The 14,562-nt window shown below is 33.1% G+C and overlaps 1 protein-coding gene across 1 annotated transcript; it reads right to left on the bottom strand.

Moving 5' to 3' along the window:
* Positions 1–868: 868 nt before the first annotated feature.
* LOC127844041 (neuroplastin-like) lies at positions 869–13,458 on the bottom strand. Its single transcript, XM_052373997.1, has 6 exons — positions 13,349–13,458; positions 7,323–7,450; positions 5,734–5,947; positions 3,804–4,115; positions 3,412–3,435; positions 869–2,406 (listed from the first exon to the last, which is right to left on the bottom strand). Exons 1-6 carry the CDS (start codon positions 13,425–13,427, stop codon positions 2,279–2,281), a joined length of 885 nt encoding a protein of 294 aa, XP_052229957.1. The 5' UTR covers positions 13,428–13,458; the 3' UTR covers positions 869–2,278.
* Positions 13,459–14,562: the final 1,104 nt, after the last annotated feature.

Below are 14,562 nucleotides of genomic sequence, written 5' to 3'. Positions count from 1 at the left end.
CTACCTACCTTACCAATATAAATAATTATAAAACTATTAAACGCATTTATGTGGACACCTTTAACATCGATTTTTATTCAAGGGCCTTCGTCGTTTCTTTATAAAAAGACGTAAATAACGACTTTGATAGAAAATCTGTATACCTTAAATATATGTTCACATAAACTATGATTATTGTTTCTACAAACTGGAAACAAAACCCATAACGCATGCATGTTGTAACAGTATATTTCAAAATGTCAGTCGTCTTTTTTATACGCACAGAAAAGATATTAAAGTCAAATCTTAACAGCCATTAACTATAATCACGGCTTAGGTTTTCATGATCAAAAATGCTTCAGCATGCAATAGAATGTATCTCTATAATAATATAGTTTCATAGTAAGTTTGTGTCCGTTAATCCGTGCATTCATGTCGTTATTATGAATATTCATTCAAATCTTGCCGAAAAATCACAAGTTGAATGTTTCCATATAATAGGCAATATAAGTAACAGAACACACCAGTCGTGTCGTTATTACATATAACTTTACAGTTTCAGAAAGTTAAAAAGCAATCTTTTGATTGCAAACATAGATTTTAATGTTGATAACAAATTGTTTAATACGTTTGAACGATTGCCATGCAGAATGCTAGTATTAAACTTACATGCCCTGTATAATTTTGGGTAATCCCTTTGTTAATAAAATGCATTAGGATTTTTAAGTTTTCCTCGTATGTATATTCACGTCTCGTTTATATATGCACTTCCCTGTTTACGAGACAAAAACACAACATCATTGTTTATTTTATTTATATGTTCAGTTGTAATTTGCAAGTATAATATTAGTCGTATGAACAATTTAAGATTAGCATATTTCCCGGATTTGTATCTATTACAATCATATCATCTGCGAAAAAGCAATAAAGATAACAATGAATATCTTGTAGAATAATTCCACAAATATATAAAGTGTGTGAACAATGAGTTCTAGACCGTTAACAAACAGATGGAATACAAACAACGAAAGTATTTCCCCAAGCTTAACCGAACTGCGATAATTAAGAAATTCAAGACGTTGCTTAAATGCTTTACCGACTTATGTCAACTAAGCAGTAATAAAGACTTCTATGAATAATAAACAATTTTGGAATCCAGGAATGAAGGATAAACGCTGCATCTTCAGTTTGCCTGCCTTTCCTAATGTCTGTCTATATGGTTAATGCGCTTTAAAATCACTAAGCATAATTGCTTTACAATGCAATTACCCTATAATTACTAACGTACGATATATCGCACCTTTTAAATGATGGGAATTATTCTTTTAGTCAAAACTAGCGGAACAAATTTAGCTTTGTTAAATAATGTTCACAATCGTCTATATATAGATGGTCAGAATTATGGGTCTTTAAAGTATTCGTTTTTAAACATGTTCAATATTTTTATTTAATCGGGATCGATACGATATTAATAAAACCTTTAAGGCATGTGCAGACCAAAGTGTCGAACGTTTTTTAAATGTGTTTATGTTCGTTCTTTCTTTAACTATGTTTCAATCATAGCAAGGCGGTCAGTTCACAACCGCTCGTTCTCCTGATTACCAGTACTGAGTGAATATAATTATGCAAGTTACCGACAACTGCTCATGTTCAATCAAAGGCAGTGAAAATATGGCATTAGAAAGGATGTAATGACCCATCCCCACACATGCCAATGTTGCAATACACCGTTTAAGATTATATTTACAAAGAAATAAAAATACGCCTATACAGTCGATGTTATAAACATCGAAGATGTAAACAGCTATTTAACTCGAATCTCTGCTGGACGAATAATTGTCTAGCAAGAATAAATATAAAACACAATTTATTGTTTACAAAATTATCTGGCGCAAATTTAAAATTATCTGGCGCAAATTTAAAGTGTAATGATCGACACACACGCTTCACGTTGTATATCACAGACGGGTCTTCACCCACATACTACTCTTAGTATATATTTTGATACCAAAATATCTTGATCACCTTCGTGCAAAGTCGCAGATTTGCGAAGTTGTGATTTGAACGTGCGAGTTGTAATAACTCTTGTAGTACATGTGCCGTTTAGAACGCGGCGGCAATAACGTTTTGCTGGTTTGTTATTCCAACTGTCGTTTTGAAGACGTAATTGACATGTCCCAATTAAAATATATATCACTTTATAATCCTGATTAATACCGTGTTGATGCTGTAATCCCCTTTCAGTTATCAGTTCAAATAAGTCTCTTCATGGAGTTATTTCATGCTCATGCCGTTTGTATCAATATTTGAACACTTGCAAAATAAACACGAAAATATACGTGAATGTCAATTCCCGAATTCTCGACGCAGCCGACTTCATATGACCACTTGACACTTGCTCGTTAGTATACCCGTCATGATATGTTCCTGCAAAATATAATGCACTTCTTTAACAAATTTAGAGTCTTTAGTAACTGTACATAGTATTTTCCCCAGAAAGGCAAAGGGGCATGGTGCATTATTTTCAAAAAGGGCATTTTAACGCGCAGTTTAGGCAACAAAGGGCAATCAAGTTCCGTGAATACCTGGTTTTGGGAGAAACATATAATCAGATGCAGTTGTGGGAAAAACATAAAAATATAAACAAGTACATTTAATGACAATTAATGTATTTCAATTGCTTTAATTAATAGTAAAAATATTAACCTTGCAATTTCCAATTAAGTTCCATGCTATTTCAGTAAACTGTACAGCAAGACAAACATAATAAAGCAAAACATGAATGTGAACCTGATTATACACAGAGTCACTAACACATACGTGAAACCATGTTAGTCTTATCCCATTTTCTAACGATAATCTCGTCAGATGTTTTAACTGTGCGAGTAAACTGAACGCTATCAATTTGCAAACATTCGTTTCCGTGACATACATCCACTGAGTAGACTACTAATAAATATGCTGTTGGTATCTAAAACGTTTTATGCATCATTGATTATTACAGGCATTTCATTAATCCTTTCAAACTGTATGATCTCCATCGTTATTTCGATCGTTTTTGCCATTTTTGTCGAGAGTCAAAATTTATTTTCTGTACATTCTGCCATCTCGTTAAAATGAGGTAACCGACAGATGCGCATAGCAACGAAAATTGTATAATATGTCCGCCTAATTCGCGATTCGCATTTGTTAAATTAGTATACGTTGCATGACATAACACAATACACTGATTATCTTTTCGTGTATTTATTTAGCGTTTGCACAAATAGCTGATTACTTAAGGTAATGATTAGAACATCTACGCAAAATTAACAGTTTACATTATACAGTTTGGATTAATAATAGTGTGTATGTATTGTCAAGTTCGCAATGGCCGTTTAACTGTACTTATTTTCTATCATTGAACCATAGTTCAGAAATAAATCAATTTACCTCGCTTTTTATTTGACGTCTCCGCTGAAATTAAAATGTAAAGCATTACACTTCTGATTATAATCCTGTGTACGTTAACACATTAGCTTAAAATATACTCACAACAATGAAAAAGCTGTATGTAAGTACAACATAAAACGTCCTATTTTATTGACTTACGGGTTTGAGTTGCTGCTCATCGAAACAAGATAACTATGCTTTTATCGTATAAATTATTTACTAGATGTGTATTGTATATATTTAACTAACTTTTGATCACGTTTACAACATATGATTGATTTAAGAGATGAAAAACATATTAAGAAATTACTATACAATTATAATAACTGTATATGATGTTAACATATTTTAAAAAACAAAAAAAGCACTACAATATGTACATTTGTCCTTACCGTTCAAAACGTGGACTTTCGTATTAGCAATTCGCATATTGGACGACCTACACACATACACTCCATTGTCTTCCATGCTCGATTTATCTATGCTCAAAATGCTAGTAAAGGTTTTTTGAGCAATTGATAGTTGTTTAAACAATTTTATGCGATTATGTTTCTCCGACGTTATTTTTTCGCCGTTTCGGAACCAGTCTATCTCATCCGGGGTATAGTGCTGTCCCGTGGCGTTGCAGTGTAAAGTGACTGGTTCGCCGCGTTCAACGTACTGCTCTTCGCTGATGGAAATCTCCGGGGCCTCTATTCTTGAATCTGAAATTATAGCAAGCGCGAACATAAGCATCAAATGTTTACTGATACAATTGGGGTATGGGGGTTGGGGCACCAACAGCAATCTCAACACTTGTATGAACCCGCCCGCTCGCACGTTCGACCGCTAATCTGAACCAAATCTAATGAACTTTATTTAATAAAAAATTAAAATTCGAAAATGTAAAACACGATAACAAGGCATTCAATAATTAAAAAAAATTCCGAAACTATTCTGCATTGATAATAAATGTTTATATTTTATAAGTGATACTTTGAATGCAAGAATAACACACTATTTCTTATGTTGTTACTGGTAATGGAGCTTTATATATATATAGATGTCAGAAATATTATTAAGAAGCATTGCACAGAGAAAACATGTAAGATATCACAATTTTTAAAATCTATGATAGAGACATAAATATGAAAATGCGCTAGTCGATATGCATGATTAAATAGTCAGTGTATGTTTGATGTAAAAATACGCAATATCTCATATTTAAACCTATTTAGAGCAATGCTGTGAAAAAAATATTTGGATGAAACACTTTTCATTTTGATGTATTTTCTCGTAGATTTTGACTATTATCAATCTCCGTGATTTATCGATTATTCGCATAGTATCGGCTCTCCTTATCGTATTGTGACTTAAACGAAAAACCATCAAGAAGTGCTTGACAGCTAATCTTTTGTCAATGTTAAATAGTTGTAATGTCTTTAGTGTTTATTAATGAAAACATACGACGACCATTGTCATGATTTCCGATGTTCAGTGGAAAGTGGGTCATGTTTATTTCAGAGTAATGCTTGCATTTTTAATTACGTAACACATAATTGTATTTGTTTGTTTATCAACCATCAGTAGGTTTATCCAATGTTTTATAAGCCACTTCTTTGTGAATTTTTTTTCAAATATTTAAAAATCAGCATGGTCAAAAGTTTCAATTTTTCATTTTTAATCTATTGATAAAACAAGCACATGCGCATAGTCATAGGCTTTAGCAACCAATCACAGGGACTGATATTATACGAAATTGTGTACACGATACAGATTACTACAGCTAAGCATAGCGAGCATTTTGTAAAATCTATTTAGAAGTCTTCATTAAGAGGGCCGATACTACGGAATGCACATAGTAATGGTTTAGTATTGATAATAGATCTTAATAGGGAACTCTACAAGAAGATAAACGTGTTTTTTTTATGTTCATTTGGGTTAATTGCTGTAAATAATGCACTTAAACTTACATAGAAGTGTTATCGTACTTTATCGTTTGAGTCCAAATAAATTTACTCTATGTATTTACATGTAGTTCGATCCTGATACCTTATCATACAAAACGGCGTTCATTGTGTGTTTTTTTTGAGAAACATATTGTATTTATTAGCAATTAATAATTACTTATGAACTATAACACTCGGTGTGAAATGTGGTTTTCAAAACTTATTACAACCAGAAGCGATAGAAATGATGGTACATCGAGGTAAAAAGATGAATATCTTAACCATATGCACAACGTTATCTTAACTGATATAATTAAAATCAAGTGCCAAGCGCACTGTCTAACACACAAAAATAGAATGGCGGAAATGACATCAATTTTAAAAAGGAACTAACCAATCACTGTGAGAGAGATCATTCTGCGTATATGCTTATTGGTTGATGCCACCTGGCACTCATACACGCCCTCGTCTTCCGGTTGCACATTTTTAATCATTAGATCCCATTGATTCTTGAAGTCTACATGACCAATCTGTATACGCTCGTCTGCAACAACGGTCATCGTTCCCGATGTCAATGGGAAAGATTTTTCCTGTCGCCTCCAAACAACCTTGTCAAGTATAATATAGTCTTATTTGTATTTATTTTATACACGTCATGCTGCACACTTTTAGATGTATTTTAATTATACACATACTACATGTTGCCGTCCCATTGATTGTTTAGTAAGCCAAATCTAGTTTTATAATATTTTTGATATTTAGGACTATATATATATAGGGAATAAGTTTATAATGATGGTTATTTAAGCAAGACGCTTACATCAAATATTTGCAACATCAATAATGAATAAAAAATTATAGTTTACAAGCCATTGCTTAAAGAATGCTGGCGCACCGAAAAAGACATTCATAGTAGATTAAATTGTAATAAAAAGGCGTAATTAGGCTTATTTCCTATTTCACAGCTCGTGAATGATTGATGACGTTTCAAGCGAAAACTTATTGCAAACGATTCCCAGCATTAACAATAGAGATTGATGTTTTACTGGAAATGATATCTTAAAACCTTGATTGATTTTGCACACAATTTTTGCAGACATTTTATTAATCATGGTATGTTTATGTAAGAATTCGTCAGAGTTGAAATACGATTATGAAGATATTCATGTAAGTGATCTTACGTTCTCAAATTCTTAAGTGGATATATGTTTTCATACATATTACCAGTATATAAGAACATATAGAATATAGTTTATATAACGTTAGAGGCAATTCATGGGTGCATAATATCTCGCGCATTTTAAACACAAAATGATTGGTATGACTGTGTTATTGTTTTTTTTAACCCACTTTACAGACCCAAAACGACAATCAAATAATTTAATATTCCGCATTCTGTACAGTGTACACATATTATTTATTGTTTCTTTTAGTTACAACAGCACGTAGATCTCTTAATTTGGAATTCATTTTTTTCGTTTAAATTGAATCTCGATTTTAACCGTGTTATCTGTCCACTGCTAAAACATGTGCATTGAAAGGGATCAATCATTCGACGTTGCATTAAACGTAAGAGTTGCTGCCTGATACTTTTCACCTATCCAATATTGTTCTGTTCATAGTAAGGATTGAAAATGATATAATTTTATCAATTAATATGACATAATTCGTCGAGAAAAAGTTTCAAGCTAGCTTATATATATATATATATATATATATATATATATATATATATATATATATATATATATATATATATATATATATATATATATACATATATATAGATAATATCAGCATAATGTTCACATGAATGCTGATTAATAGTACCAAACTTTTATATAAAAAAAAGATTATCGACAATACATTTTGAAAAACACTACACTTTCTTGTTTTATATTTCCGTTTTTAGAAACAGAAATGTTCGAGTGCCTTACTGCAATGCTATATATTTAAATTCATAAATAGATGAGTATTTCAAACCGTTTTTGTTCCGAGGTTGTACACGCTGCATATCAGTACCGCCAGATCACCGCGCCGGAAAGTGACATTCAATGGACTCGGCAGGAAGTTGGGCGCTGGCGTCTCTGGTCTGACGTTGAAACTTAAAGCTGAGAAAAAAGCAACTATGATTAAAAAATCCAGAAACGCATGAAGACAATTTATTCCAAATTCGTATTTTTGAATTCAATTTTTATGCAAGCTACCATGTTATATTATTGCACAGTACGGTATCAGTTCATCTATACCAGAGAACACCGTCATAAAATAACACGTACATGAACTTATAAGAGACAAGAAATTCAATACGTGTCCAAAATATACTGAGTGATAAAGCTACACAATAAATTTACTTTTGATATCCCAAAATTTATGTACAGCTTTGCTCCGCTAATAAGTATTTACCTAAATTAAGGTTTAATAAGGTAGTAATGGGATATTGAACACCACGGTGATAAAACTTATTGTATCCCGCAACCTAGCTAAATGTGCTTGAACCCTTGATGGTATTGGTTTTTGTTTGATATAATGCAATTGAAATTATGAAGGTCAAAGTATTCATGTAAAATCAGAACAATATTGAAAATAAACTGGTGTAATAAATAAATCAAACAATGGCTGTAACTGGCTCTTTACATATTAAATCGGAAAGGACATTTATTAAAAGAAAATAACTATTAGGATGATACTAAAATGATGTTTGTATGTTCTATCCCTTTGATAGTATACAAAGTTTGTAATATTTCAACCAAATTGAAAATGTGTGCGTTAAGTAACTGAATGAAGACGATTTCAGCATATGTCAACATTATGACACACTATGGCAACAAGCAATGTATTAAAACCATTGGGACAAACGAGTATGAGTAAAACAATAATAATTTAAGTATATGCTATTCATTTAAAGTTTAAACCATAGATTTTCAATAAAACATGATTCGATAAAAATATATTATTCTTATGAGGGTTATTTGACTTCATTTGTTTAAGCAGCGTTTAAATGTATTTTAAGACACAGAATTTCATTATTAAATATGTTTAATAACTTGTACATGCCTATTTTAACCTAATTCTTGAACATGAAACGAAACGCATAGATCTAAGACAGGTTTTTCAGGATATGTTGTCTTGGAAGTTCACCGAAATGTAACCGCTGGTGATTTATAACCAAATAAAACGTAAACATCATAATCCTTCGAAGAAAAAACTGATGTTTACACAAAATATTCTATTCTTGCCGAGAAACAATACATACACATCTAGACAGATAACCTCATTATACATAACACTTTGTTAGATTGCCAGGTCCTGGAGATAATATTACAAATAATAAGACGTTTTGTACATAGTGAAGAGCAACCTTGTATCTAGACCAAAAATAGGTTTGTTCACGTTCTCTGACCACAAATAGCATGATAAGACAAAGGATTTATATGTGTTGCTTGCACCATTGAATTCGTTCACGTGATAAATTTTCAGAATGCACAAGTTTTATCTCAAAATTTTCATAGTGTTCGACTATGTCATTATTTCATTTACGACCACAACTATAATATGAGTAGTGATCCTAAGTTCTTTCTAATCTAAGTGAAAGACATTGATAACGACATTTTGCATATGCCGCAATCGAGCTTCTGCCAATTGGGAACATAAAAGGCGCAACTAAAGGGCCATTCGGGCTTAGTATTTATATTTAAATTCAATGTAAGAATTAAGGATTGAAAGTTTGAAATGCATTATTTGTTGGTATTGTCTAATGAACGATCATCCTTATGCGAAATTTGATTTTCTAAAGCGTTTAACTCCTGATATTTATTTCGATAGCTTGAATGAAACTTTTATTTCATTTTTATAATACATTTGTTATTGGTATTTTTAAATATAATTTTGCCAGTATGCTAACATGTGAGTTTTAAAGCCAAACATCAACCAATGCCTGTGATTAATGCTGCTTCAAGCAATTTTAACTATTTTAAAAAACACATGTGAGATATGCAACAGGGGACATGAAACTAATTGTTTGCCCTATCTTCTGTTATTCAATTATGTAAAAAAATACGTTGTATTTACCTTCTGATGAATGACTCCTTCAATAATTCGTGAAGATTAAGTTGACTGTAATGGATTATGTACACGTGATTGAACATGTCATGGTCTGATGCTACATTGTTAATACGCCAAAACTGTTGAAGGACTCAAATTGTATCCGGCCAAACGTGAAATATAGCCTGATATCCATGCGAACTGCTTATCAGTTAAAAGATTGTATCACTAGTTACACAAGTTATATTGTAAGAAGGCGTGCACTTGCTTGCTTTTATATCTTATTTGAGTCTGTAACAATTGTTATCAGAATGATGGAATTGAAATAAATGATGAATTATATTCGGGTATGAATAAAATAAATCAACGCAGAAAGAAGTTTTCTAATACGACACTCGCTGATTGTTCTTAAGACAACGAATGAAATAAGCGTTATAAATCTTCTTATAATTACAGCGGAGAAAATATATTATTCTTATTTAATAAACTGTAATGTTTTCGTACTGTGACTAAAGAATAATAGTGCAAAATTCCTCGTGGTTTAATTTTAATGCATCATAAATCCAAATGATGTTTATTGACAAATAAAACCGGAAAATCGACGATGATTTCTTGATAATTTGTTTTTCATTATAACATAGCATATACTGCGACGCATCATTCATGTAATAACTGGTTGTTTCATATTTGCTGATACTTGTTTTAAGTACCATGATATTTCAATACATCATAATTTCGCAGTTCTGTTTGTCTAACATAATACGTTCGCTCTTACAAGTTATACAATCATCATAGGATTGCAAAACATCGTGTGCGACTTTTTAGGATGAATCAGCGATAAATGATAAGATTATTTATTTTCTGTCCGGATCGACGTCTGGATAATACATCGAAATATTTATGACATTTACACGAAACGTCTGGGGACGTTACCTCAACAAAATTTGTTTATTTGACTTTTTCAATTGCAGATAATATTCATGATAAATGGAAGATATGTATAACTTGACTTCGGAAGTAACGGCTTCATATTTGCTCACAAATAAATAAGCGCATCATGTTTTGCTCGGTATTTAGATTGATGGAACACTTAACTTGTATTTTCTTAAAACCGTAAAAACAGCCTTAATTCATATGTCTCGTTTTTAAACTTATATATATACAGGGCAAATAATATCAAGACAATAGTTCTTCTTGCATGTCCATTTGTAATTTGCAAAAACAATAACTGTCAACCACGACGAACAAGAAAATTGATTAAAATATCACGACTGGTGTATTACATTACTTGAAAAAAGTTGTTAGTTTTTCATATGTTCAGTATAATTGGTAATAAATTTTACTGGGTATGTCTACCAGGTAACTATACCAGTTAACTATAATAAAAAAAACGCCAGTATATTGATGATCATCGTCACGTGGTAAACCCAGGAATGCAAATTGTGCATGCGTAGTGAATTTTATATATTTTATATATAAAATGATCAATCTACTTACGTTATTTATAGTGTGTATATCGTTATGTCACATATTTTCGCGAGGTACTTTCGATTTCACATTGCAAAATTTTATTACCGAATATACTGAAAATATGAACTTTTTGCAAATAATGTAATATACCAGTCGTGAAATTTTAATCAATATAACCTAATAATTGTAAAAAAATACGGTATTTTAGTCATTCGTGGTTGACAGTCCCTTTAAAGTCTTCTTAGATATGATGAGTATCGTCATGCGAAAATGGGTCTTATGGTGACTCACGCACTCTTGTTTATTGCCAATCTGTCCGCTAATGAGACCACGACATACATGTGACTTTATATCGAGTGCGCATGCTGGTCTGTAGCTAAAGCTAAAGCTCTGAAGCAGGCCGCAAAAGGTAGTAAGCCCTTTTTCGCATGACGCGAATCAATATTGTTTTCCGTATTGATCCTTGTTAACCGTTCGCGTCTGTCGCAGAAAAAAATGAGTCATGTTACACACGACAATTTATTTCACAGATATGCTTCTCAATTATCGACGTTGTTAGTACTAAGAGTGAACTGCAAATGGCTGTTTTAAGTTGTGGTATTTCTTTAAATATTCAATGCTATCACGTTTAACGTGATTTACACCAATGTTTTCTCCGACAAATGTTTGCCAGTTTCTATTGATAACATTCACGTACCAAGATTTAAGCTGTAAATCAAACAGTTAAAACGCGCAATCAGAAACAAATCGTAACCGTATGCTGAATATCTGAAAACTAGCATAAAACACGTGCGTTTATTTGATATAATCGAGAGAAATAAATAACTGATTCACGATTTGGTAACCTTCAAGCTTTCAAAATAAAGAAGATGAAGATATAGTGCAGTATTGTTGATATGATTAAGGCGATATTCTTGCTAAGGTCTTGACCGCTATAAGGCGATCCCTTCGGGGTTATATTACTCTTATGTATTTGACTATCGTTAGTGTGGTCTCTACTATAAAACTGTCTCGTTTATAGTGCATGTTTAACCACATTGAAGCACCTACAATAAATAGCAAATCTTCACGGTCTTTGAACTGTAATTAAATTGATCTAACGGGCACATATTTTCAATTAAAAAAACGAATGCTCGATGAAGCGATCGTGGTTGGTAAAACCTTTTGCGAGAATTACCGCACCATCAGCCTCATCAGCCATCTCAGGCAAAAAATGCTTCGCATCATATTCAATTGATTGAAGAGTAAAGTAGAGAAACTTATGGCCGAATATCAGGCTGGATTCAGAGCTTGACGAAGCACAGTAAAACAAATCTTCAACTACATAGTCATAAATGAGAAACACCTGAAACACCAACGTGAGCGTTTTCTCAACTTCATAGACTTTAAGAAAGCTTTCGACTACATGCGGTACTTTTGCCTATAGCATGTTATGAGAGAATTCAACACTGTCGAATGGCTGGAGCATGTAAACCAATAACTCTATGAGAGCGCCAGCAGCGCAGTACTTCTCAGTATTGATTGCAGAAGTCACTTGTTTAGGACCTGTTCATAGAAGAGATTACTCAGCAGACTCGCCATGACGTGATCAGTTTCAAGTACCTCTACGCAACCCTGTCCAAGGTAACGCTGATGTCCAAATAAGAATAACCAAGGCGACCGCAGCAATGGCCAGATTGAGCAGGTTGTGGACGAACAGTTACATCAGCTTCCCCACCAAGCACAGGATCAACAAGTCCCATGTAGTCTTCATCCTACTGTACGATTGCGAGGACTGGGCACGCTACACGCGGACACATGTAAGGCACCAAGAGCTCCCACTGGAGACCGTCAAACGACAAAAGCTGGCTTGGTTTGGACACCTCACCAGGGACGACTTTCTGTGCAAGAGTGTTCTCCAGAGCTCGCTAGAGGGAGGTTGACGGTGTGTGTGTCAGAAGAAAAGCTGGATTGACAATTTGAAATAGGGGATGTCCCTTCCCATGGATGAATTACTCTCAGAATCACAGAACAGACCTGACTGGAGGAGGATTTCTGTATCGTCGTCCCTCATTTTCACCAAACGGCTACACCGGCGAAGGTGATGATGATGATGATGATGGAGATGATGATGACTATGATGATGATGTTGATGAAGAAGATGATGATGACTATGATGATGAAGATGATGAAGAAGAAGATAATGATGAAGATTAAGATGATGATGATGATGAGGAGGAGGAGGAGGAGGAGGAGTAGGAGGGGGAAGAGGGTGAGGAGAATGAGGATGAGAATAAGGATGATGATGATGATGATGATGATGATGCTGATGATGCTGATGATGCTGATGATGATGATGATGATGATGATGATGATGATGATGATGATGATGATGATGATGATGATGATGATGATGATGGTGATGATGATGATGATGATGAATAAGAAGAAATGGCAGAAGAAGAAGGGGAAGAAGAAGAAGATATATACATCGAAGCAAGGATATATAAACTCACCTGCAAATTCAGAAACTACGAATGCCGCGTTCAGAAGCAAGAGGGCTCCATTAATAAACTCCATGACTTTAGACTTCATGATATTTGAACTTGTCACGTGTACTATAGCTTCTCGGCTGGTTATGTCCAGTGTAATTGTTGTGTTGCATCAAAATAAGACGTGCATCAAATAACCAATTTTACAATAAACTTGGTTTAATTGAGCATCAATTTTCAATCGCCAAACTATGGTTATTTAATATATATTTGTATATGACTCAAAATGATTTCGGTATGCACAACTAGTTTAAGGTAAAAAAAAATTTTTAATCTTGCAGAATAAAAGAATACGCGCTAATAGAAATCTACTGGCTTTATCAAAAATATTTCTCCACTCAAAATGAATTATTTTTTTTGTAAATATGTATCTTTCTATCAGCAATTTTCATCATGTGTATTTAAAGTTTGATATATGTTGTCACAGTTAAGAAAAATAATCAATGCTAGAATCAGTCATTCACTCAGCTTTCCTATTACAAAGAACACGTTAAACAGAATGACAATCGACTCCTTTGATTAAAAACATTTTTTTAAGTTTGAGTAGGGCTGATAAACAAAACAACTTAAATATTATCATAATCCACACATTTCTTCAATGGACAATTTTATATTTCAAAATTTCCATTCAAGTGTCGTTTGGATTGTTAAGCCACAGCTCCGCAGTCATTATTTGAAGCAACAACAACGGCAAAGTTTTCGCATTTCGATTATCCAATATTTGCCCCGTCAATATCCGATCGCGTCGATTAATAATCTTCTTTATTTTCATAATATTTCACCATTTTGCATACACACTCGGCGTTTGCCAATAACACTGTTGTAAACGTTAGCGCAGAAATCAGTTTTAATATCGTATAAGAAAGCTTCGCTGATCCACCGTTAAATCAAATATTCATTTTATTTTTACATCAAACAACTTTCTGCCCTTGTTATAATAATGCGCCAACTTTATTCATACAATACCGACAAGGTAATAATAATTCCAAACATTCAGGCAAACGGTAATTACCTTTATAAATTATTTTACATATTTGTTTTCCAATAAATCTCGTTCATTATTTGCTTTAAACCGATTTCATAACACACCGGTATCTTTAAACAGAGTTTCACCCATGCGGCCCATGGTTAAACCTTCACTCCATTGTTCAACTGAACGCTCAAATGCATACTGATGT

The sequence above is a fragment of the Dreissena polymorpha genome, chromosome 9, assembly GCF_020536995.1.
Source record: "Dreissena polymorpha isolate Duluth1 chromosome 9, UMN_Dpol_1.0, whole genome shotgun sequence".
NCBI lineage: Eukaryota > Metazoa > Mollusca > Bivalvia > Myida > Dreissenidae > Dreissena > Dreissena polymorpha.
Note: the sequence above shows the minus strand (reverse complement) of the source record. Positions and strands in the feature narration are given on the sequence as shown.

Bases quoted from the DNA above. Each gene is read 5' to 3' on its own strand.
- LOC127844041 (XM_052373997.1), bottom strand. From the start codon at position 13,427: ATGAAGTCTAAAGTCATGGAGTTTATTAATGGAGCCCTCTTGCTTCTG. The intron at 4,116-5,733 runs GTTAGTTCCTTT...CTATAATTTCAG, and splicing joins GATCTCTCTCACAGTGATTG to ATTCAAGAATAGAGGCCCCG. The intron at 3,436-3,803 runs GTAAGGACAAAT...TTTTAATTTCAG, and splicing joins GAAAGTCCACGTTTTGAACG to CGGAGACGTCAAATAAAAAG.